Source organism: Globicephala melas, chromosome 8 (genome assembly GCF_963455315.2).
Source record: "Globicephala melas chromosome 8, mGloMel1.2, whole genome shotgun sequence".
Classification (NCBI taxonomy): Eukaryota; Metazoa; Chordata; class Mammalia; order Artiodactyla; family Delphinidae; genus Globicephala; species Globicephala melas.
Window position 1 is genome coordinate 77,540,021 of NC_083321.1, and position 23,585 is coordinate 77,563,605.

At 38.7% G+C, this 23,585-nt stretch overlaps 2 protein-coding genes across 2 annotated transcripts in view; both read left to right on the forward strand.

The window, feature by feature from the left end:
- Window positions 1-22,226, forward strand: part of LOC132597705 (tripartite motif-containing protein 77-like) — a 40,111-nt gene extending 17,885 nt beyond the window's left edge. Inside the window, exons 2-7 of the mRNA XM_060303971.1 lie at window positions 13,415-13,829; window positions 14,528-14,623; window positions 16,903-17,133; window positions 18,162-18,184; window positions 18,910-19,007; window positions 20,337-22,226. Coding sequence (XP_060159954.1) covers window positions 13,419-13,829; window positions 14,528-14,623; window positions 16,903-17,133; window positions 18,162-18,184; window positions 18,910-19,007; window positions 20,337-20,830 — 1,353 coding nt within the window. The 5' untranslated portion in view covers window positions 13,415-13,418 and the 3' untranslated portion in view covers window positions 20,831-22,226. The remainder of the gene's footprint in view (window positions 1-13,414; window positions 13,830-14,527; window positions 14,624-16,902; window positions 17,134-18,161; window positions 18,185-18,909; window positions 19,008-20,336) is intronic.
- A 424-nt stretch (window positions 22,227-22,650) lies between these two features.
- LOC138842793 (uncharacterized) overlaps window positions 22,651-23,585 on the forward strand; it is a 35,747-nt gene continuing 34,812 nt past the window's right edge. Inside the window, exon 1 of the mRNA XM_070046232.1 lies at window positions 22,651-22,734. Within this exon, the coding sequence (XP_069902333.1) occupies window positions 22,651-22,734 (84 nt within the window). The remainder of the gene's footprint in view (window positions 22,735-23,585) is intronic.

Genomic DNA, 23,585 nt, shown 5'->3' on the forward strand with positions numbered 1-23,585 from the left:
ACTATATCCAGGGCCCTCACTCTCTGGATGCAGATCCCTGAGATCAGCTTCTTAGGAAGAGCGGATATAGCGGGTTTTATTCCTCCCCTCCTTACCCCCAAATAGACTCAACAATATATCCCATCCCTCATTCTCTTCCTACAATGTAACTTCAATACTGCTCCCCGTCGAAAGTGTTCCGTCCCTTTGAACACGGGTAGGGTTGTGGCAATAACAGATAAGACACTCTGTGTTGCACAAAAGGTAGAATAACTTCCATCTGACGGTAATGGGATCCTCGCTCTAGGAAGCAAACTACTATGCTGTGAGGAAGCCCCCAAACAACTACATGAAGAGGTTATATGAAGATATTCTGGGCAACAGCCCCAGCTGAGGTAACTCAGAGAGCGTCAACTGCCAGACTCGTGAGTGAGGTCTTCTGTGTTTCCAGTGCATGTTCAGTTACCAAGAGAATGACCACTAGGTGGGTCTGCAGACCCAACAGACTCACTATGCTCTGGGATTTTCCAGAGCTGCATTTCTTACCTGATTCTCATTAGTTCCCAGTCTAACATGAGGTGAGGGTTATGCTTCAGGTCTCCAGGTATCAATGAAATCTCATACCCTGTGTGAAATCTAAATATATGCATCTTCCCATTTTCCTAATGAACAGTCACTTGAGTTATTAGCCATAGGTCCCTTTGGATTAGGACTGGGTAATCATTACAGTATATAATACTGTGTCACGGTGTCACAGGGAACTTACGCCTAGGGATGTGGTCACCTCATCAATCAAGGAGTTCGAAGTCTGAAAATTGTCTCAGTCCTGGGAACTGGAAAAAAGGATCATTACATTAATTGGAGAAAACAACCCTCTGCCTCCTGATCACACTTTCTTGATTTCTTTTGATTATATCTTAAAGCAGTATTCTTGGCTTCTCTTGTATCTGTTCTGCCCCCGGGGATCCTATTCATTTTATTAACCATCTCTGCAATTCCATGTGGGCCAAGCCATCTTGGTTCCTGCTCAATCCTTGCTGGCCATTACAAAAATGCAGTCTGCTGGCATCTGGCAGTTAAATGCCCTATCATCTGAGTGATATCAGTAGCCAAGCTCTGTAAGCACTTTTATCATCATCCCAATCCTGGAGAGGATAGCTACCACTGAACTTCTTTCTGATGCTAGATCCCTCTCACCAGCACATTTGTGATAACCTTGGTGAATAGCGTATTCTCTTTATTGACAAACACAATGCTATGGTTGACCTTCTGACCTCATAATATATCCACTCCAAGATACAAATGCCCTTTTGCCTTTTTTTTTTTTAGTGGTACGCGGGCCTCTCACTGTTGTGGCCTCTCCCGTTGCGCAGCACAGGCTCCGGACGCGCAGGCTCAGCGGCCATGGCTCACGGGCCCAGCCGCTTCGCGGCATGTGGGATCGTCCCGAACCGGGACACGAACCCGTGTCCCCTGCATCGGTAGGCGGACTCTCAACCACTGTGCCACCAGGGAAGCCTCTTTTGCCTTTTAATCCCGTCCTGTCCCATCTTACAGAGCAATTCATGCATTTCATTGTTACTAAGCATGGGCCATTGCTTTTTCCAGGCTTGTAGGAGCCTGCAAGCAACAAATGTTCTAATCTTCTAATATCCTTCCAGAGTGTTATATCCCATATCCTGAGAAGGTGCTCCCAGACCAATAAACTCTCTCTTATCCTGTTTTATGTTCTAGCCCCCTTGATCAGGCATCCTCAAAATCCAGTCCTAAGGGGACTCTCACAATTTCTTCAAGTACATGCTGGATAATTCTCCCAGCTTCTTTAGGATATAGTATCTTAATTCTCAGGCTAAATGTCTTCACGGTTAGGCTTTGCTGAGACTTAAGGAAGCCAGGAGAGGAGGTGGGGCAAATTTTGAGGGGGTTCCCTATTGACTCGTAGGGGAGAAACCTCTGCAGTGTCTCCCTTCATAGTAGTTCCAGGTTTAATAGGAAGAGTGAGACATTTCTGTGATCTTTGTGGATCCAGAGAAGTCTTGTCTTCTGTCTTGTCAGGCTTTTCAGTTCATTTGGATAAATATCTCGGAGTGAAATTGCTGAGCTGTGTGATGATTCTTCGTTTAGTTTCATAAAAACAAAACAAACAAACAAAAATCAACTGCCAAATTGTCTCCCAGAGTGACTGTACCATTGTTCACTCCCACCAGCAGTAAAGGAGAGTTCTTGTTGCTCTGCATCCTTACCAGCATTTGATGTTGTCAGTTTTTAAAAATTTTGTTTTAGCCGTTCTAACAGACATAGCAATATGTCACTGTGGTTTTAATTCCAATGCCTAATGCTTGAGCACATTTTCATATGCTCATTTGCCATCTAAATATGTTCTTTAGTGAAGTTTATATCTTTTGTCCATGTAAAAAATTGGGTTGTTTGCTTTCTAATTTTTGAGTTTTAAGTGTTCATTTTATATTCTGAATATGAGTTCCTTATCAGTTGTTTGCAAATATTTTCTCAGAGTGTGGATTGGTTTACATTCTTATAATTATATCTTTCAGAGAGTGAAAGTTTTAAATTTTGATAAAGTCAAATTTATATTTCTTTCATGGGTTGTACTTTTGGTGTTTTATCTAAGGCTGTTCTTTCTCCATTGAAGTGCCATTACACTTGTAAAAAATCAGCTGACTATATTTCTGCAGGTCTCCTCTTCACTTTCTGTTTAGTTCTAACGATCAGTATGTCTATCCTTTTCTCCATGCTGTGTTGTTGTAATACTGTGGAATTCCACTAAGTTTTAAAATCAAGTAACGTGAGTATTCTGATTTTATTTTTTAGGATTGTTTTGGCTATTCTGTTTGTTTGGTGTACCATAACAAATTTTAAAAACATCTTGTGGATACCTACAAAATTTTTCTAGAGTTTTGTTAGAGATTACACTGAATTGATAGATCATATATAGGAAGATTACCACCTTATCAGTATTAAATTGTTCAATGTATGAACATGATATGTTTCTCCGTTTATCTAGATCTTTCTTTTCTTTCATCAATGTTCTGTAGCTGTTGCCATGCTGATCCTGCACATATTTTGTTAAAAATGATAACTAGTTAATTCACTTTCTTAAAACTTAAAATTATGTGTTCAGACATAATTGACAAAGAATAAACTCCACATACTTAAAATGTACAATTTGACAAACTTTTGATATATGTAAACACTTACAAAGCCGCCATCACAGTCAAGACAACGAACATATCGATACATTACCTGCAAAAGTTTCCTTTGCCTCTTTAATTTATCTTCTTTTTGTAGTATAAAAACACTTAACATGACATCTACCCATTTAACACATTTTTAATTATATAATACTTTATTGTTAAGTATAGTTATAATGTTGTATATCAGACCTCTAGAACTTATTGCATTTTGTTAATTCACTTTTTCAAGTTATTATAAATATGAGGTTCAAAAAAATTAAAATACAAGTTTTTCATTACTTGTATATGGGAATGAAATCAACTTTTATATATTGACCTTTTATTCTCTGACCTTGTTAAACTTACTTATTACTTCCAGGATTTTTTTAGTAGATACTTTGGAATTTTCTACACTCACAGTCATGTCATCTATGAATACATATAGTTAAAAATATACCTCTTTAAATAAACTTTATCCACCTTCAGTAATACTATATTACTTTTCATGTAATGTAAAATCCTTATAATATTTCCAATTCTTCTTTTCCATTTCTTGTGTCATCGTTGTCATGAGTTTCATAAACACATACATTGTTAAACTATTGCTTTAAACAGTAAGTTATCTTTAAAAAAAATTAAAATATAAGAGCATATGTTTTGTCTTTATTGAATTTCCAGTGTTCTTCATTTTGTAGATCAGTTTTCTTCCCAGCATCATATGCTTTTGTCTGAAGAACTTCGCTGTGTATTTCTTACAGATTAGGCCTGACGGCACTGAATTCTCTCAAGTTGTCTTTTTTTGGAAAATTCTAATATTTATTTTACTGTTGAAGTATATTTTCACTGGATATAGAATTGTGGGTTGACAGTTGTTTTCTTTCAGCAATCTAAAGATGTCACTTCCCTGTCTTCTTGCTTGCATGGTTTCTGATAAGGTTTCTGCCATAATTTTTATCTTTATTCTTCTGTATATAATCTTCATTTTTCTTTTTTCTATTTCGGTGGCTCCCTTCAAGAATTTCTCTTTGTTATTGGTTTTTATTCAGTTTGAATATGACTTGCCTGAGTGTGTTTTTTGTTTGCTTATTCATTTTGTATTTTTCTGTTTCATATTCTCTGAAAATCGTGGATCTTTTTTTTTTAATTTACCTTATTTTATTTATTTTTTTCATTCCTTACTTATGTTGTTTTTTTTTTTAACATCTTTATTGGGGGTATCATTGCTTTACAATGGTGTGTTAGTTTCTGCTCTATAACAAAGTGAATCAGTTATACATATACATATGTTCCCATATCTCTCCCCTCTTTACTTATGTTTAATCATGGGGATTTAAGGAGTGAAATCCAGAGGAAGTCATTTCTTCAGCCCCTTGCATCAATTTACAGGAGGTTTATCAGCAATAGAAGACCTATTATATCTGCTTTACCTCAGGTTGTTTGAAGGTTAAGGACCATATCTGTTCTTTTTTTCTTTCCTGTTATTTTTATATTATTAAAAAAAAAATTTTAACCTCTTTATTGGAGTATAATTGCTTTACAATGGTGTGTTAGTTTCTGCTTTATAACAAAGTGAATCACTTTTATACATATACATATGTTCCCATATCTCTTCCCTCTTGCGTCTCCCTCCCTCCCACCCTCATTATCCCACCCCTCTAGATGGTCACAAACAACTGAGCTGATCTCCTTGTGCTATGCGGCTGCTTCCCACTAGCTATCTATTTTACGTTTGGTACTGTATATATGTCCATGCAACTCTCTCACTTTGTCACAGCTTACCCTTCCCCCTCCCCATATCCTCAAGTCCATTCTCTAGTAGGTCTGTGTCTTTATTCCTGTCTTACCCCTAGGTTCTTCATGACCTTTTTTTTTTTCCCTTAGATTCCATATACATGTGTTAGCATACGGTATTTGATCTTCTCTTTCTGATTTACTTCATTCTGTATGACAGACTCTAGGTCCATCCACCTCACTACAAATATATCAATTTCGTTTCTTTTTATGGCTGAGTAATATTCCATTGTATATATATGCCACATCTTCTTTATCCATTCATCCGATGATGGACAATTAGGTTGCTTCCATGTCTTGGCTATTGTAAATAGCCCTGCAATGAATATTTTGGTACATGACTCTTTTTGAATTATGGTTTTCTCAGGGTATGTGCCCAGTAGCGGGATCGCTGGGTCGTATGGTAGTTCTATTTTTAGTTTTTTAAGGAACCTCCATACTGTTCTCCAGAGTGGCTGTATCAATTTACATTCCCACCAACAGTGCAAGAATGTTCCCTTTTCTCCACACCCTCTCCAGCATTTATTGTTTCTAGATTTTTTGATGATGGCCATTCTGACCGGTGTGAGATGATGCTCATTGTAGTTTTGATTTGTATTTCTCTAATGATTAATGATGTTGAACATTCTTTCACGTGTTCGTTGGCAATTTGTATATCTTCTTTGGAGAAATGTCTGTTTAGGTCTTCTGCCCATTTTTGGATTGGGTTCTTTGTTTTTTTTGTTATTGAGCTGCATGAGCTGCTTGTAAATCTTGGAGATTAATCCTTTGTCAGTTGCTTCATTTGCAAATATTTTCTCCCATTCTGAGGGTTGTCTTTTTGTCTTGTTTATGGTTTCCTTTGCTGTGCAAAAGCTTTGAAGTTTCATTAGGTCCCATTTGTTTATTTTTGTTTTTATTTCCATTTCTCTAGGAGGTGGGTCAAAAAGGATCTTGCTGTGATTTATGTCATAGAGTGTTCTGCCTATGTTTTCCTCTAAGAGTTTGATAGTGTCTGACCTTACATTTAGGTCTTTAATCCATTTTGAGTTTATTTTTGTGTATGGTGTTAGGGAGTGTTCTAATTTCATTCTTTTATATGTAGCTGTCCAGTTTTCCCAGAACCACTTATTGAAGTGGCTGTCTTTTCTCCACTGTATATTCTTGCCTCCTTTATCAAAAATAAGGTGACCATATGTGCATGGGTTTATCTCTGGGCTTTCTATCCTGTTCCATTGATCTATCTTTCTGTTTTTGTGCCAGTACCATACTGTATTGATTACTGTAGCTTTGTAGTATAGTCTGAAGTCAGGGAGCCTGATTCCTCCAGCTCCATTTTTTGTTCTCAAGATTGCTGTGGCTATTCAGGGTCTTTTGTGTTTCCATACAAGTTGTGAAGTTTTTTTTTTCTATTTCTGTGAAAAATGCCAGTGGTAGTTTGATCGGGATTGCATTGAATCTGTAGATTGCTTTGGGTAGTAGAGTCATTTTCACAATGCTGATTCTTCCAATCCAAGAACATGGTATATCTCTCCATCTATTTGTATCATCTTTAATTTGTTTTATCAGAGTCTTATAATTTTCTGCATACAGGTCTTTTATCTCCTTAGGTAGGTTTATTCCTAGATATTTTATTCTTTTTGTTGCAATGGTAAATGGGATTGTTTTCTTAATTTCACTTTCAGATTTTTCATCATTAATGTACAGGAATGCAAGAGATTTCTGTGCATAAATTTTGTATCCTACTACTTTAGCAAATTCATTGATTAGCTATAGTAGTTTGCTGGTAGCATCCTAGGATTCTCTATGTAGAGTATCATGTCATCTGCAAACAGTGACAGTTTCACGTCTTCTTTTCCATTTTAGATTCCTTTTATTTCTTTTTCTTCTTTGATTGCTGTGGCTAAAACTTCCAAAACTATGTTGAATAAGAGTGGTGAGAGTGGGCAACCTTGTCTTGTTCCTGATCTTAGTGGAAATGGTTTCAGTTTTTCACCATTGAGGATGATGTTGGCTGTAGGTTTGTCATATATGGCCTTTATTATGTTGAGGAAAGTTCCCTCTATGCCTGCTTTCTGCAGGGTTTTTATTATAAATGGGTGTTGAATTTTGTCAAAAGCTTTCTCTGCATCTATTGAGATAATCATATGGTTTCTCTCCTTCAGCTTGTTAATATGGTGTATCATATTGATTGATTTGTGTATATTGAAGAATCCTTGCATTCCTGGGTTAAACCCCACTTGACCATGGTGTATGATCCTTTTAATGTGCTGTTGGATTCTGTTTGCTAGTATATTGTTGAGGATTTTTGCATCTATGTTCATCAGTGATATTGGCCTGTGTTTTCTTTCTTTGTGACATCTCTGTCTGGTTTTGGTATCAGGGTGATGGTGGCCTCGTAGAATGAGTTTGTGAGTGTTCCTCCCTCTGCTATATTTTGGAAGAGTTAAGAAGGTTAGGTGTTAACTCTTCTCTAAATGTTTGATAGAATTCGCCTGTGAAGCCATCTGGTCCTGGGCTTTTGTTTGTTGGAAGATTTTTAACCACAGTTTCAATTTCAGTGCTTGTGATTGGTCTGTTCATATTTTCTGTTTCTTTCTGGTTCAGTCTCAGCATGTTGTGCATTTCTAAGAATTTGTCCATTTCTTCCAGGTTGTTCATTTTATTGGCATAGGGTTACTTGTAGTACTCTCTCATGATGCTTTGTTTTTCTGCAGTGTCAGTTGTTACTTCTCCTTTTTCATTTCTAATTTTATGGATTTGAGTCTTCTCCCTTTTTTTCTTGATGAGTCTGGCTAATTGTTTATCAATTTTGTTTATTTTCTCAAAGAACCAGCTTTTAGTTTTATGGATGTTTGCTATCGTTTTCTTCATTTCTTTTTCATTTATTTCTGATCTGATCTTTATGATTTCTTTCCTTCTGCTAACTTTGGGTTTTTTTTGTTCTTCTTTCTCTAATTGCTTTAGGTGCAAGGTTAGGTTGTTTATTTGAGTTGTTTCCTGTTTCTTAAGGTAGGATTGTATTGCTATAAACTTCCCTCTTAGAACTGCTTTTGCTGCATCCCATAGGTTTTGGGTCATCGTGTCTCCATTGTCATTTGTTTCTAGGTATTTTTTGATTTCCTCTTTGATCACTTCAGTGATCACTTGGTTATTAAGTAGTGCATACAAACCTCCATGTGTTTGTATTTTTTACAGATCTTTTCCTGTAATTGATATCTAGTCTCATAGTGATGTGGTCAGAAAAGATACTTGATATGATTTCAATTTTCTTAAATTTACCAAGGCTTGGTTTGTGACCCAAGATATAATCTATCCTGGAGAATGTTCCATGAGGACTTGAGAAAAATGTATATTCTGTTGTTTTGGATGGAATTTCTTATAAATATCAATTAAGTCCATCTTGTTTAATGTATCATTTAAAGCTTGTGTTTCCTTATTTATTTTCATTTTGGATGCTCTGTCCATTGGTGAAAGTTGGGTGTTAATGTCCCCTACTATGATTGTGTTACTGTCGATTTCCCGTTTTATGGCTGTTAGTATTTGCCTTATGTATTGTGGTGCTCCTATGTTGGCTGCATAAATATTTACAGTTGTTATGTCTCCTTCTAGGACAGATCCCTTGATCATTATGTAGTGTCCTTCTTTGTCTCCTGTAATAGTCTTTATTTTAAAGTCAATTTTGTCTGATATGAGAATTGCTACTCCAGCTTTCTTTTGATTTCCATTTGCATGGAATATCTTTTTCCATCCCCTCACTTTCAGTCTGTATGTGTCCCTAGGTCTGAAGTGGGTCTCTTGTAGACAGCATATTTATGGGTCTTGGTTTTGTATCCATTCAGCCAGTCTGTGTCTTTTGGTGGGAGCATTTAATCCCTTTACATTTAAGGCAGTTATCAATATGTATGTTCCTATTCCCATTTTCTTAATTGTTTCGGGTTTGTTATTGTAGGTCTTTTCCTTCTCTTATGTTTCTTGCCTAGAGACGTTTCTTTAGCATTTGTTGTAAAGCTGGTTTGGTGGTGCTGAACTCTCTCAGCTTTTGCTTGTCTGTAAAGCTTTTAATTTCTCCATCAAATCTGAATGAGATCCTTGCTGGGTAGAATAATGTTGGGTGTAGGTTTTTCTCCTTCATCACTTTAAATATATCCTGCCAGTCCCTTCTGGCTTGCAGAGTTTCTGCTGAATGATCAGCTGTTAGCCTTATGGGAATTCCTTTGTGTGTTATTTGTTGTTTTTCCCTTGCTGCTTTTAATATGTTTTCTTTGTATGTAATTTTTGATAGTTTGATTAATATGAGTCTTGTCATGTTTCTTCTTGGATTTATCCTGTATGGGACTCTCTGTGCTTCCTGGACTTGATTAACTATTTCCTTTCCCATATTAGGGAAGTTTTTAACTATAATCTCTTCAAATATATTCTCAGTAACTTTCTTTTTCCCTTCTTCTCCTGGGACCCCTATAATTTGAATGTTGGTGTGTTTAATGTTGTCCCAGAGGTCTCAGAGACTGTCCTCAGTTCTTTTCATTATATTTTCTTTTTTTTTTTTTTTTTGCGGCATGCGGGCCCCTCACTGCCGTGGCCTCTCCCGCCGCGGAGCACAGGCTCCAGACACGCAGGCCCAGCGGCCATGGCTCAGGGGCCCAGCCGCTCTGTGGCACATGGGATCACCCATACCGGGGCATGAACCTGCGCCCCCTGCATCGGCAGGCGGACTCCCAACCACTGCGCCACCAGGGAAGCCCCTCTGTTTTCTTTATTGTGCTCTGCAGTAGTTATTTCCACTATTTTATCTTCCAGATCACTTATCCTTTCTTTTGCCTCAGTTATTCTGCTATTAATCCCTCCTAGAGTATTTTTAATTTCATTTATTGTGTTGGTTATCGTTGCTTATTTCCTCTTTAGTTCTTCTAGGTCCTTGTTAAATGTTTCTTGCATTTTCTCTATTCTATTTCCAAGATTTTGGATCATCTTTACTATCATTATTCTGAATTCTTTTTCAGGTAGACTGCCTGTTTCCTCTTCATTTGTTAGTTCTGGTTGGTTTTTACCTTGCTCCTTCATCTGCTGTGTGTTTTTCTGTCTTCTCATTTTGCTTATCTTACTGTGTTTGAGGTCTCCTTTTTGCAGGCTGCAGGTTCATAGTTCCTGTTGTTTTTGGTGTCTGTCCCCAGTGGCTAAGGTTGGTTCAGTGGGTTGTGTAGGCTTCCTGGTGGAGGAGACTAGTGCCTGTGTTCTGGTGGATGAGGCTGGATCTTGTCTTTCTAGTGGGCAGGTCCACGTCTGGTGGTGTGTTTTGGGGTGTCTGTGGCCTTATTATGATTTTAGGCAGCCTTTCTGCTAATGGGTGGGGTTGTGTTCCTGTCTTGCTAGTTGTTTGGCATAGGGTGTTCAGCACTGTAGCTTGCTGGTCGTTGAGTGAAGCTGGGTCTTGGTGTTGAGATGGAGATCTCTGGGAGATTTTTGCTGTTTGATATTACGTGGAGCTGGGAGGTCTCTTGTGGACCAGTGTCCTGAAGTTGGCTCTCCCACCTCAGAGGCACAGCAGTGGCTCCTGCCTGGAGCACCAAGAGCCTTTCATACACACGGCTCAGAGTAAAAGGGAGAAAAAATAGAAAGAAAGGAAGAAAGGAAGAAAGAAAGGAAGAAAGAAAGAAAGAAAGAAAGAATGAAAGAAAGAAAGAAAGAAGGAAAGAAAGGAAGGAAGGAAGGGGATAAAATAAAATAAGGTAAAATAAAATAACGTTATTAAAATAAAAGATAATTATTAAGAAAAAAAATTTTTTGAAGTAAAAAAAAAGGACGTTTTTTGAAGTAAAAAGTAAAAAAATAAACAGAACCCTAGGACAAATGGTGAAAGCAAAGCTATACAGACAAAATCTCACACAGAAGCATACACATACACACTCACAAAAAGAGGAAACGAGGAAAAAATAATCTATCTTACTTCCAAAGTCCACCTCCTCAATTTGGGATGATTCGTTGTCTATTCATGTATTCCACAGATGCAGGGTACATCAAGTTGATTGTGGAGCTTTAATCCGCTGCTCCTGAGGCTGCTGGGAGACATCTCCCTTTCTCTTCTTTGTTCTCACAGCTCCTGGGGCTCAGCTTTGGATTTGGCTCCACCTCTGTGTGTAGGTCGCCTGAGGGCGTCTGTTCTTTGCTCAGACAGGACGGGGTTAAAGGAGCCGCTGATTCGGGGGCTCTGGCTCACTCAGGGCGCGGGGAGGGAGGGGCACGATGCGGGGCGAGCCTGCGGCGGCAGAGGCAGGCGGGACGTTGCACCAGCCTGAAGAGCGCCGTGCGTTCTCCTGGGGAAGTTGTCCCTGGATCACGGGACCTTGGCAGTGGCGGGCTGCACAGGCTCACGGGAGGGGAGGTGTGGAGAGTGACCTGTGCTTGCACACAGGCTTCTTGGTGGCGGCGGCAGCAGCTTTAGTGCCTCATGCCCGTCTCTGGGGTCCGCGCTGTTAGCCGCGGCTCTCGCCCGTCTCTGGAGCTCCTTTAAGCAGCGCTCTTAATCCCCTCTCCTCGTGCACCAGGAAACAAAGAGGGAAGAAAAAGTCTCTTGCCTCTTCGGCAGCTCCAGACTTTTCTCCGGACTCCCTCCCGGCCAGCCGTGGCGCACTAACCCCTTCAGGCTGTTTTCACGCCCCTAACCCCAGTCCTCTCCCTGCGCTCCAACCGAAGCCGGAACTTAAGCTCCCAGCCCCGCCCGTCCCCGCATGTGAGCAGACAAGCCTCTCGGGCTGGTGAGTGCCAGTCGGCCCTGATCCTCTGTGCGGGAATCTCTCTGCTTTGCCCTCCGCACCCGTGTTGCTGCACTCTCCTCCGAGGCTCCGAAGCTTCCCCCCTCCGTCACCTGCAGTCTCCGCCCACGCAGGGGCTTCTAGTGTGTGGAAACCTTTCCTCCTTCTCGGCTCCCTCCCACTGGTGCAGGTCCCGTCCCTATCCTTTTGTCTGTTTTTTCTTTTGCCCTACGCAGGTACGTGGGGAGTTTCTTGCCTTTTGGGAGGTCTGAGGTCTTCTGCCAGAGATCAGTGGGTGTTCTATAGGAGTGGTTCCATGTGTAGATGTATTTCTGTTTATCTGTGGGGAGGAAGGTGATCTCCGCGTCTTACTCTTCCGCCATCTTCCCTCGTAGATCTTTTTTTTAGTGTCCGTCACTAATTTTGGAAGAGTCTCTCAAATTATTTCTTTAAATGTTTCTTTTGCTCTGTTATATCTTTATTTTCCTTATGGAAATCTAATGACACAGATGCTAAACAATGTTAAACAGCACTTAATGTTGTCCTTCTGCTCTTTGATGCTCTGTTCTGTTTTAATTTTTTACTCTTTGTTTTTCTTCTTTGTGTTTAGTTTTGGTATTTTATATTGACCTACCATTATGGTCACTGATACTTTTCTTTCTTGTATTGCATCTACTCCTGAACGCAAACACAAAATTCTCTGCCTATATTATATCTAGCCTATCTGATTGTCTTATAGTTTTCATCCCTCTCCTGAAATTACCTATCTTGCATGTTGTCTACGTTTTTTATAAAAGCCTTTAACATTCTAATCACAGTTATTTTAAATTCTTTGTCTGATGGTTCTAACAACTGTGTGGTATCTAAGTCTGGTTCTGATGCCTGCTTTGCCTGTTCAGACTACATTTTTCTTGCCTTATGATATGCCTCATAATTTTTGTTGAACCCCTGACATATCACATATGACAGTAGATACTGTGCTAAGTTCTTTTTTTATGCAGTAGTGAGCACAAACTTTCTTCTGTTAGGTCTTTAGTATAGGGATTTGTGTTAATTTAGTCAGAAATTGGCGTCTCCAGAATTCGGTTAACTATTGTTCAATGTCATTGTTAAGAACGCAGTTTCTTTCCATCTTTTTTGTTATCCTTAGACTATTGTCTTTTCTCCTTAGGCTAGTTCACATTGTGACCACAAGATGGCTATGCAAATGGGTATTGTATCCAAAAAATGTCCAGAAACAGAAAAGGCAGGTTTTTTTTTTTAAATTCCACGCATCTCTTCTGAAGCAAGAAAATCTTTTCTGGAATTGTCCTAGGAGTTTCTTATTCTTAGTTTCTTATTTCATTGGCCAGAATTGGAACAAATACCCTGTGCTAACCAATCAGAGAGAGGAAAAAAGGGGGAAATTGTGATAGTTTTGGACACAATATGACCCACTGCCTATGAATGAGCCCAGAACCTCTGATTTCTTTGTCTTTGAAAGAGAGATAATATATGTGAAAAATCCTGGATTTCTAATAGGGAAATGAGAAGTAGTGCTGGAGGCCAATGTAAGAAAATAATAATGCATTTTACCAGTCTGTAGGACTCTTTTTGTGCCTCGCCATCCTATTCAAAACATGGCCTGTCCTCCTACAGTACATATGTGTATTAGTGAGAGAAGGCTCAAAGCTCAACTCACATGCCAAGGGTAAAGAATGTCCTTTCCTTTTATTTTCTCAGAAACATGGAATCTGCTTTCACGCAGTGTTTCCCCAGTGAGTTCATCTGCTCCATCTGCAAGGACAATTTCACAGACCCTGTCACCATTAGCTGTGGGCACAGATTTTGTACTCCTTGCCTCTGTCTCTTGTGGGAAGATGTCCAAACAGCTCCTTGCTGTCCTGTGTGCAAGGCAGTATCTCCGAAAATGGACTTCAAAAGCACTATTTTTGCTAAGGAACGTGTTCTTCCTACCAGAGGATCAGTTGTCTGCCAGTTACCTAGCTCGGCCAAGCAGATGTGTAGGATACACCAAGTGATAAAGCTCTACTTCTGTCAAACTGACAAGAGCCTGCTGTGTTTGTTCTGCTCTCATTCCCCAGAGCATGCCACGCATGAACACTATCCAGTAAAGCAGGTTGCAGAGCACTACAGGGTAAGTGATATCTCTGAATGCACTTTGAAATGTGGACGACCCTGTATCTGATAGGCAATGAGGCAAATACATTGATTGTTATTATTATTTTAGGTAGGAAACAAATCGAATTTCTAAACACCATGTGCCAGGCACTATTCTGAAATCTAGGGATAAAGCGGTGAAGAAACTAGACAACATTCTTGTTCTCCTGAAGTTTAAATTCTGTTGGGCTGAAAGACAGGAATGATGATGAAATTGATGAGAATTAGGGTGCTGGTATTTCAGTGTAAGTAACGTGCTGGATAAATCTCTAGTTTCAGTAACAGTCATTGGCTCCTACAACTATGATTACGATGATGCTGTTCTAATTATAGAAGATTTAGAAACACTGGCCAATATTTTCTTATAGTGCCTTAGGAAAACTGAGGGCTAATATTTCACAATTAAATATAAAGCAAGATTCACTTCTGAAAATTGACCAGGTTACTACAATATCAGTGTTAGATTCCTCAGATAATAGATTACATTTTCTAAATTTAGGCATTCTGTTTTTGGTTGATCTCTCAGATTTATCAGTTAGTGTTCCCCAGGAAAATCACTGACATCTCTGCTCTCTTTACTGTTTGTCCCATGTTCATACCCTTCTATCTTCTTTTAAGTATCTGAAATGTACTACCTTTGCTTTTCTAGTACTCCAATTTATGGTTATTTTGCAGGAGAACCTTCTGATGCAAATGAAATCTATTTGGAAAAAGAAAAAAGAAAATCAGAGAAATATAAAAAAAGTGACCAACATATTCAGAGTATGGGAGGTAAGCAGTAGACCCTGTATCCACTGGAACCAGCTTGGGACAAATAGCCTCGTAACTTACAGTGGAAGAACTTGAATTAAATCATAATGTCCCCTGAGTGAGTGATCAGAGAAAGCTACATACATGACCTTCAATATAGGATTTCATGTTGAATGAACCCAAAATGTAACTAAAAGATTTTTCCTGATTTTCTTGATAAAGCAATGTCTACCACTAATATTGTACTTTAGCAGGGACAAGAAAATGCAGTATCACAAAACAAAATGCAATGGTCACTGGGATGGAGGTAAAAGTAGAGTTCTGTAGGAGATTAATAAACTTTGAATGTTAAGAAAATCTTCTCAAACAAGTAAAAATCATCCCAATGCTAATGTGTTAGTAGAATCTGTAAATTCATGGGTATTTATGACACAGACACCGAAGGGACAAGAAAGCTAAAAATGAGACAAATCATGGAACTGTCTGGGACCTGCAAGTAGCTCCTATTAATTAGTACATAGGGTATGAAGCAGGCAGTGAGAGTTACGGCTAGAAATGTAATTATAACCATGGCAAGATTGTGAATGTCTACCTAAGGATTTTGGGTTGTATCATTCATTGATTCAGATATATGAACTGGGAACCTGAAACTGAAGGTTTAATAAAAATAAACTACATTTTTATTTTCAAAGAACTCAATCACTTCTAAAGAAGACATATCAACAGGCTATGGTATAGAATATGTCATTAAACAGAAATCTGTATACAGTGCTGTGAAGATACCAAAGGCAATAATAAAATTATCTTGATCATTTAGGATGGATTTTCTAATAAACCACTCATTCATAGGAGGGCATATGATGCATTGCTCACTGTTCTAGGCCCACAAAGAGATACAGAAATGGACAAAAAGAAGAAAATCACTGACCTCAGTTGGTTATAATCTAGTAAGAGAAGTCATGTAACAAATAAAAAAGAGTAACATTTATAATACCTCACATTTGTAAAGTTCTTGGGAGAAAATTAAAGCAGGGATGTGTATAAATAGTACAGGCTTGGGGAGAAAGTATGCTGGTCAGGGAAGACTCATTATGAACGTTACATCAGGGTAGAGACCTAAAGAAGCGAAGGGAGTGAACCAGCAGTTCTCTGAGAACCCATCCTTCTGGAGCAGAGAAAACAGAAGGTATGGTCCAAAAGTTTGGGTTCCCCCATCACCCCCCCACCAAGTTCAAATGTTGAAATTCTAACCCCCAAAGTGATGGTGTTAGGAGGTCATGCCTTTGGGAGGTAATTAGGTCATGAAGGCAGAGTCCTTATGAGTGGGATTCTTATAAAAGAAGCCCTGTGGAGGCTTGCCCCTCCTGCCATGTGAGGACACAACCAAAAGATGACTATCTAGTCAAGACATGGAAGCCACCTAAATGTCCATCAACAGATGAATGGATAAAGAAGATGTAGTATACTTATACAATGGAATACTACTCAGCCACGAAAAAGGATGAAATAATGCCATTTGCAACAACATGGATGGACCTAGAGATTACCATATTATGGGAATTAAGTCAGAGAAAGACAAATATCATATGATATCACTTATATGTGGAATCTAAAAATAAAAATGATACAAATGAACTTATTTACAAACCAGAAATCGACCGACAGGCATAGAAAAAAACTTATGGTTACCAAAGGGGAAAGTGGGGGAAGGATAAATTAGGAGTTTGGGATTAACATATACACACTACTATATATAAAATAGATAAACAACAAGGACCTACTTTATAGCACAGGGAACTATATTCAATATCTTGTAATAACCTATAATGGAAAAGAATTGGGAAAAAACAGAATATAGATATATGCATATATATATGTATGTATAACCAAATCACTTTGCTGTATACCTGAAATTAATACAATATTGTAAATCAACTACACTTCAATAAAAAAGATACATGCATATGGTAAAAAAATGAAAACCAAGTATGTGAATGTGCTTTGTAAAGTGGAATATATTCTAATCATTTTTAAACAAAAACAAAAACAAAAAGATAGCTATCTAGTCAGTGGCTCTCACTATACACCAAATCTGCTGGCACTGATCTTGGATTTCCTACCTTACTGAACTGTGTGAAGTAAATTCTGTTATTTATAAGTTATGCAGTCTATTGTGCTTTTGTTATAGTAGCCCAAACAAACTAAGACAAGTATTCTATACATAACACGTAGACAATAGATGATAAGAGAAGAATAAAACCATCCAGATACATGATCTAATTAATCCAATGTCACTGCAGGGTTTTGTGAATCTACGGATGGTGATGATAGGAGCTGAATACCCTAAGGTATATCAATATCTCCAGGAAGAAAAGCAAAAACATTTAGAGATGTTGGCAATTGAAGGCAAGATTGTTTTTCAGCGACTCAGGAGAAATGTAGCCAGAATGGTTCATATGGGGAAACTCCTGAGAAGAATATATGAGGAGCTGAAGGAACTGTGCCTTAAAGCAGACGTGGACATGCTCCAGGTAAGGACTAAGGAAGGACGTTAGGGTGCTGAACACCAGCCTGCTTGGAAAGCATTTATATCCACTGGAGTTACATCCTTTTTGGCCTCCATTATTTTTCTGGTTCCAAAGTCCAGATTCTTCTTCTGCCTCTATGATGGTGAGTTTTGCTCCTCCAGTATAATCTGGAGACGAAACATCACTCTTGCCTTATATGGAAGAAGGATAACTGTGTGGAAAGGTTCAAGTAACAGATCCAGAAGAACATCTCCCAAACCTTCTTGTTCTATTCCTCTACTATACAGTTAGCCTTCCATATCCCTATAGGTTTCACATCCGGGGATTCAACCAACTGCCGATGGAAAATATATATTTTTTAAAAACCCAGAAATTTCCAAAAAGCAAAACTTTAATTTTTCAATGCTGACAACTATTTACACAGCATTTACATTATATTAGGTATTATAAGTAATCTAGAGGTGATTAAAGTATACAGGAAATTGTGCATACATTATATGGAAATACTGTGCCATTTTATATAAGAGATTTGAGCATCCATGGATTTTGGTATACAAGGGGTCCTGGAATGAATTCCCCTCATATACTAAGGGACGACTATATTTACAGTTTCTGACCAGCTGCAAGAGAGCAGCTTGTGAGCAGATAATATAACTTTGTATGTGTACTTGGTAATATGTGTGAATATGGGATGTATGCCTTCTTTCTGTTGTGAGGTTCTAGCTTTCACACCCTTATAAGAACTTTGGGGAACGCTGTGAATCCTGTTGTAGATTACAACAAAGCACAGCCATTCGTGCACCCTAAGAACATCTTCTGACTTTCAGTTTTATCAAGAGTATGATTTTATCAACTGTATGTAAGTGTGAGACTGGGTTTCATCTTTTTAAGGATAAGGGAAATGGCAAATGATTTTCCCCAAGGAAGAGAACTGGAGATAGTGAATTTCCCAGTATAATCTCATATCCTCAAACTAGACTAAACAGGAGAGATTTGCTGAAAGCTAAGCCTTCCTTTCTTCCTCTTTACAGGGTGTGGGAGACACAATGAAAAGGTAAGTTTGCCCCCTATTCAAATCATGGTAATTGTGATAGTGATCAGGCTATTTCTGTTGAGATGGACCCTCCCTTTTTAATGAGAAGTTTCTTTCTGTCTGCGTTTATTCCTTCCTTCTCTAAAAGTCTGCCAGGTTTTATATAGTCTACCCTTAGGTGAAAGTAGGGTTGAGGGGAGTGTAGTTTCAGTTGCAAGCCTTACTGTAGAAGTTGCAAAGAGACAACTATTTTTCCTGCCCCCTAATTTCCAAATTCTAATTATCGATATTTGAGGATTATTCCTGGTCATCTATGGGAAAGGCAGATAAGCTCAGAGAGGCAGCAGGTAGACGGATGCTGAGACGAGGAGGGAGGTAGAATCATCAAGAAAGAACATACGATAGTGCTGAGGATCCATATGTATCAGATGGCAAATTCTAACTATTTGCCACCTATTAGATTTCAGGAATTAAATGAGAATTGCTGTGTGGATCCCCTAGGGAAGCTAGAAGAGAGGAAACAGACACAATTATGATTGAGGTGACATATTCTACTAAGATTGATATGCTAAGAGCAGGGAAACAGATTGTAAAATATAATAGCAACTGTAGTGTTGCTCCATCTGAGGAGTTAGATTCACACCCTTCACACCTAATTATGAGGATTCTGATGCAGCACCATCAGTGGACTGCTAATGGTACCTTTGGGCCTGTTAGTAAGTGGGTCTTTTTTTTTTTTTTAACAGGAGTCAGTTAATGCAGCTGTACATTCCTCAGCCTATGGACCCACAGCTCAGTACATGGACCATCACTGGGATGTTGGAAAGGCTTAACAGCTTCCGAGGTAAGAGGCAGCTCTCTGGGTGAAGGCAGTAATATTTCCTTCACGACTAGATACATGCTGGTGATCTCTCTTCATTGCTCTGTCTGTTCTTTGCAGAGAACAGGGAAGCAGGCACTGCTTTATAACTAACTTTATAATTTATTGTTAATTATCAGTCAGAAAGCTAACTGAAGCCTGTCAAAAACAATCAATCGAATATGACAGTTTCTTATATAGTTACTTGTGGTGAGTTAAAATTAAAAAAAAAAAGAACACTCTGCCCTATAAAAACTGCATATCCATTCAGTGTATTTCATCTTGTAGTTAACTGTGGTTATATGCAGATATTCAGATTCTTAGAATCACCTTAATGTTGTTATTTAAATGTTTATCTGAATATTGAATGTAATAATTACATTTGAAAAATCACAAGACTTGTAAAAAGCTTAAAAGTATTTTTATATACAAGTACAACCACAAAACAAATTGAACCTATGATTTGTTGCACAGAGGGCCCCTTAAGACAAATGCAACTGAAGGGTGAGCCTGGCAGACAAAGGAGAAGCAGGCCTGAGATGGGATGAGCTGGATTCTGATTCAGCGGTGGCTCCATTAGAAATCCTAAGAGAGAAATCACTTCTAAAAAAAGGCACAGATGGGGTTTTGGTTTATTTTATTTTTGCTTCCTTAAATGTTAAGCAATGTGATCACTATTTAGGACTAAAAATAAAAACAATATCATATTTAAAGTATAATGTATAATATATTTATTACTATTTTATTTTGTGAGAGTGGATTAATGAGAGGACTTAAGTGAATTAAGGGCCATTTTGCTATTTTCTTTTTTTCTTTCTTTTTTTTTTTGCTATTTTCTTGACATCTATGAATGAACTCCCCAGTTTTTGAGGAGTTAGTTAGTAAAAATAAGCCAGAGCCTGATATCCCACATCTTTATGTATTCTCAAAATTTTCCTTCATCTAGTTGTACGATTAGAGATTTTCTGGCTCTTTAGATAGACAAGAAGCCCTTCCTGTTCTTTCTCTGGATTTCCAGTGACACACTCTGTCTAGTCACCTTTGGTAAAGGGGTGTTCTGGAGCTAGCTCGTACTGACACACTCATGGGAGCGAATTGTTACAAGTTCCAGAATTTTAGGAGCAATTACTGAATGGCTGGCACCTTGAAAATGGTCACGGTGGGCTGGAATATTCCCAGCAAATAAGGCAAACCAGCTTTGCTTTGTTCCAGAGATTTGGTTGCTAAACCTCTGCCACAATACCGCCACAATTGTCCGTCCCTCAGAACTTTAAAACTCTGTTCTTTGACTTTGCTCTTTTCTTTTTACTGAAGTGTATGTTACGTTGGATCATAAAATAAGAAATTGTCATGTGGCTCTGACTGAAGACCTGAGACGTTTGCAGTGCAGTCCTGACCATCAAGATGTGCCCCGTAATCCAGCAAGTTCAGAGAATACTCCTTCATGGGGTGCTCAGACCTTCACCACTGGCAAACATTACTGGGAGGTGAATGTGGGAAACTCTCGTAACTGGATTATAGGACTTTGCAAGGAATCCTGGACAAGTAGGAATGATATGCTACTTAACTCTGAGGATATTTTTCTACTTCTGTGTGTCAGCGTGGAGGACCACTTCAGTCTCTTTTCTACATTCCCACTCTTACCCCACTATATCCAAAGACCCCAGGGCTGGATAGGGGTGTTTCTAGATTATGAATGTGGTATAATAAGCTTTATTAATGTTGCCAGAAGTTCCCTCATTTGTAATTTCCTCTCACGCTCTTTCTCTTTCCCTCTCAGACCTTTCATTTGGTGTGGACCCAAATGATCAGGAACAGCTCCCAAACCTGACCAAGGTCTCGGCAATTCTAATAGCTGAGGGGCTTCTATCCTGGGGACTTCTAGAATGGGGAAAATCAAGTATACTTCACTGTGTTTAACTTCATTTTACCTTCAGGAGATATCATGGCTGCGTTATTTTTTAAAGTGGTGATAATGTTAACGATGTACATTTGTCTTTTCTGTTTTATTTAAATAAAAGTAATCTCTTTTATTTTATTGGGTAGGATACATGTACTTTTCATTTGCCATCTGAAGTTGCTAGAGATTAAAGAATACATGGGTGTGGAAACTCAGCCAAATGCATGAACAAAAAGCACAGAGGCTTCTCCTTCCAGAGAGTCCTTGTCAAAACTCAAGGGCAGCGTAGAATTCTCTTCTCCCTGCACTCATCTGGCTAAATCCTATTCCTCTTTTAATCCTCAGTTTACCAAACTAGATTAGGTCACTTATAATATGACCTCAAGAACAGCTTATTCTTTCTCTTTGTAAAACTCACAATAGATTTTGGGTCTTCTTTTCTAGTTTGCAGACTGCAAGAAGCGAAGGCCAACGTTAGTCCTCTTCCCAGCCACATTCCAGGGATGAAACACCAGGTTAAGGATATGAGAGACATCAAAAATATATTGGAACAAATGAATGAATGTGTAGGCAAATTATTAAAAGCAAAGGCTATATAACCAAAAAAAAAGTTACTCTAATGTAGACACAATTAGCAGCTCAAGAAGCGATGAGAAATATTAAATAAAGATGTGAATTAAGTTATTGTTCAGGTACGTGGCTCAGAAATTCATTTTAACTGGCAAAATATAGACTGTATATGATCTGATTCCTCAATGTTGCTATTAGTAGCTCTCAATGATGAACAGAGATTTTTAGGAACATACACATATTTTATCAGAGTGGTAGTAGTATAGATAATAAGACCTAGATGCTTGGATACTGCAGTACTTTTAAGGAAGATATGTAGAGTGAAAATACCTTGAATATACATTTTCAAGGATGGACAATAAACTTTATTTCTTACATGCACAAAACATCCAAGCTGTTAACAGTGAAATTTCATTTCAGAGAGTGTCACTGACTTAGATCTTAGAACTTTGTAAAGTGATCAGACATTGAAATCAATCTCTTTGGGGATGTGTTGTCCAACATAATGACTCTAGTTAACACTGATGTATGATAGATAGGAAAGCTGTTAAAAAAGTAGATTCTAGGAGAGCTTATCATAAGGAAAAACAATTTTTTCTTTTTCTTCTCTTTTAGAAGAATCAATCTTTCTCTCCCCACTCCCCTTTCTCCTTCCATCTCTCCATCTTTTTTTTTTTACATCTTTATTGGAGTATATCTCTCCAACTTTTGCTCTCTCTCTTTAAAGAGAAGTTGCTTAGGGAAGAATTTGGGGATTATATGTATTTCTATGAAGTTGTAGTGGAAAAGAAATTATAACTAGATTTCCAGATATTTGCTTAGGGATTTAAAGCAATCTAATAATGCCCTCATCTTTGGAAGGGGTCCAAGAATTGTTGCATACTGAAAAGTTTTGTATTGACTCTTGCACTGGCCAAAATGGAAGAAATTCTCCATAGTCTGTCTCACCTACAGATTACAACTGAAAACTCTGAACTGACCATAAAAATTAACCATGTGAGGAATGTGAAAAATTAAAACTAGAAAGTGAAATGAGGAGAGAAGTTAAGACTTGAATAATTACCCACAGTGGAGGTGAGTTGGTGGAATTATTTTTCCTCTTCTCCTTCCTGGCATTGACTGAACTGAAGGAAGACTCAGTTCTCTGGTCTGCACAGCATGCGCATGCAGCAAAAGCTCAAACGTAAACACCTGGTTTCTAGTCAGAGGACCAGGAAAAGAGGGTCCTGCAAACAGGAAAGTGTGAGAGGAAATCACCTTTTCTCTTTTCAGCTTCTCTTTTTCTCTTCCAGTGCTGCCCCAAGATCAGCCACTGTCAAAAAGGTACAGTGAGTGGCAACAGTAAAATGGCAGATGGGGAGGCTTTGTCCCAAGAGAGCCCTTTTTTCCTTTTCCAGAGGAACTGCAGAAAGAGGCCCCTATTGTCCAAAGTGGGGCGTGTGCGTGAAATCTTCTTAAGTGTTTTCTATTGTTGCTTTGACTTGAGGACCACCACAGTCCTATAGGGGCCAGAAGGTGGTGTTAACTCTGGAAGAATCTCCGGTTTTCAAGGCTTGCTTATAAACGGTGTAAGGAAAAAGCAGAGAAGTCTTTAATCTGGGCTGGATTTTCCCCACCACTGGGACAATACCAACCCCCCTGCTCCCTGAGTGTTCTAAAAGATATGCCCTGTACCGTGAGGGTTTTTCACTCTGGATAGTGGGAACTATTCCCAGCCCTGTGTGACCTGAGGTATTGTTCCATCTACCCCTTTGGGGTGGTTCTTTCCTTGATCTTGGATATTTTCCTCACAAGCATTCACTGATCTGTACTCAGATGTAGGCTCCTGCTGTGGGAGCTCTCTGGAGCTCTCTTCTGTGCAACTCTATCCTCAACTAGTACTCAGTCCTGGGAACTCCAGCCACCTTGGTTTTACTGAACTTCCAACCCTGTCTCTTCAACTCGGGGAGACCACTGGGATCTGTCTGGGTTCCCCCTCCCTGTGACAAGTCTAGAAATCTCCAGGCAGTAAAATGGGACTGTCACAAGGCTCCCCTGCTTTGGTCCCTCTCTCTAAGTTTACTCTCCTGTGATGCTTATTGTCAAATGTCTGA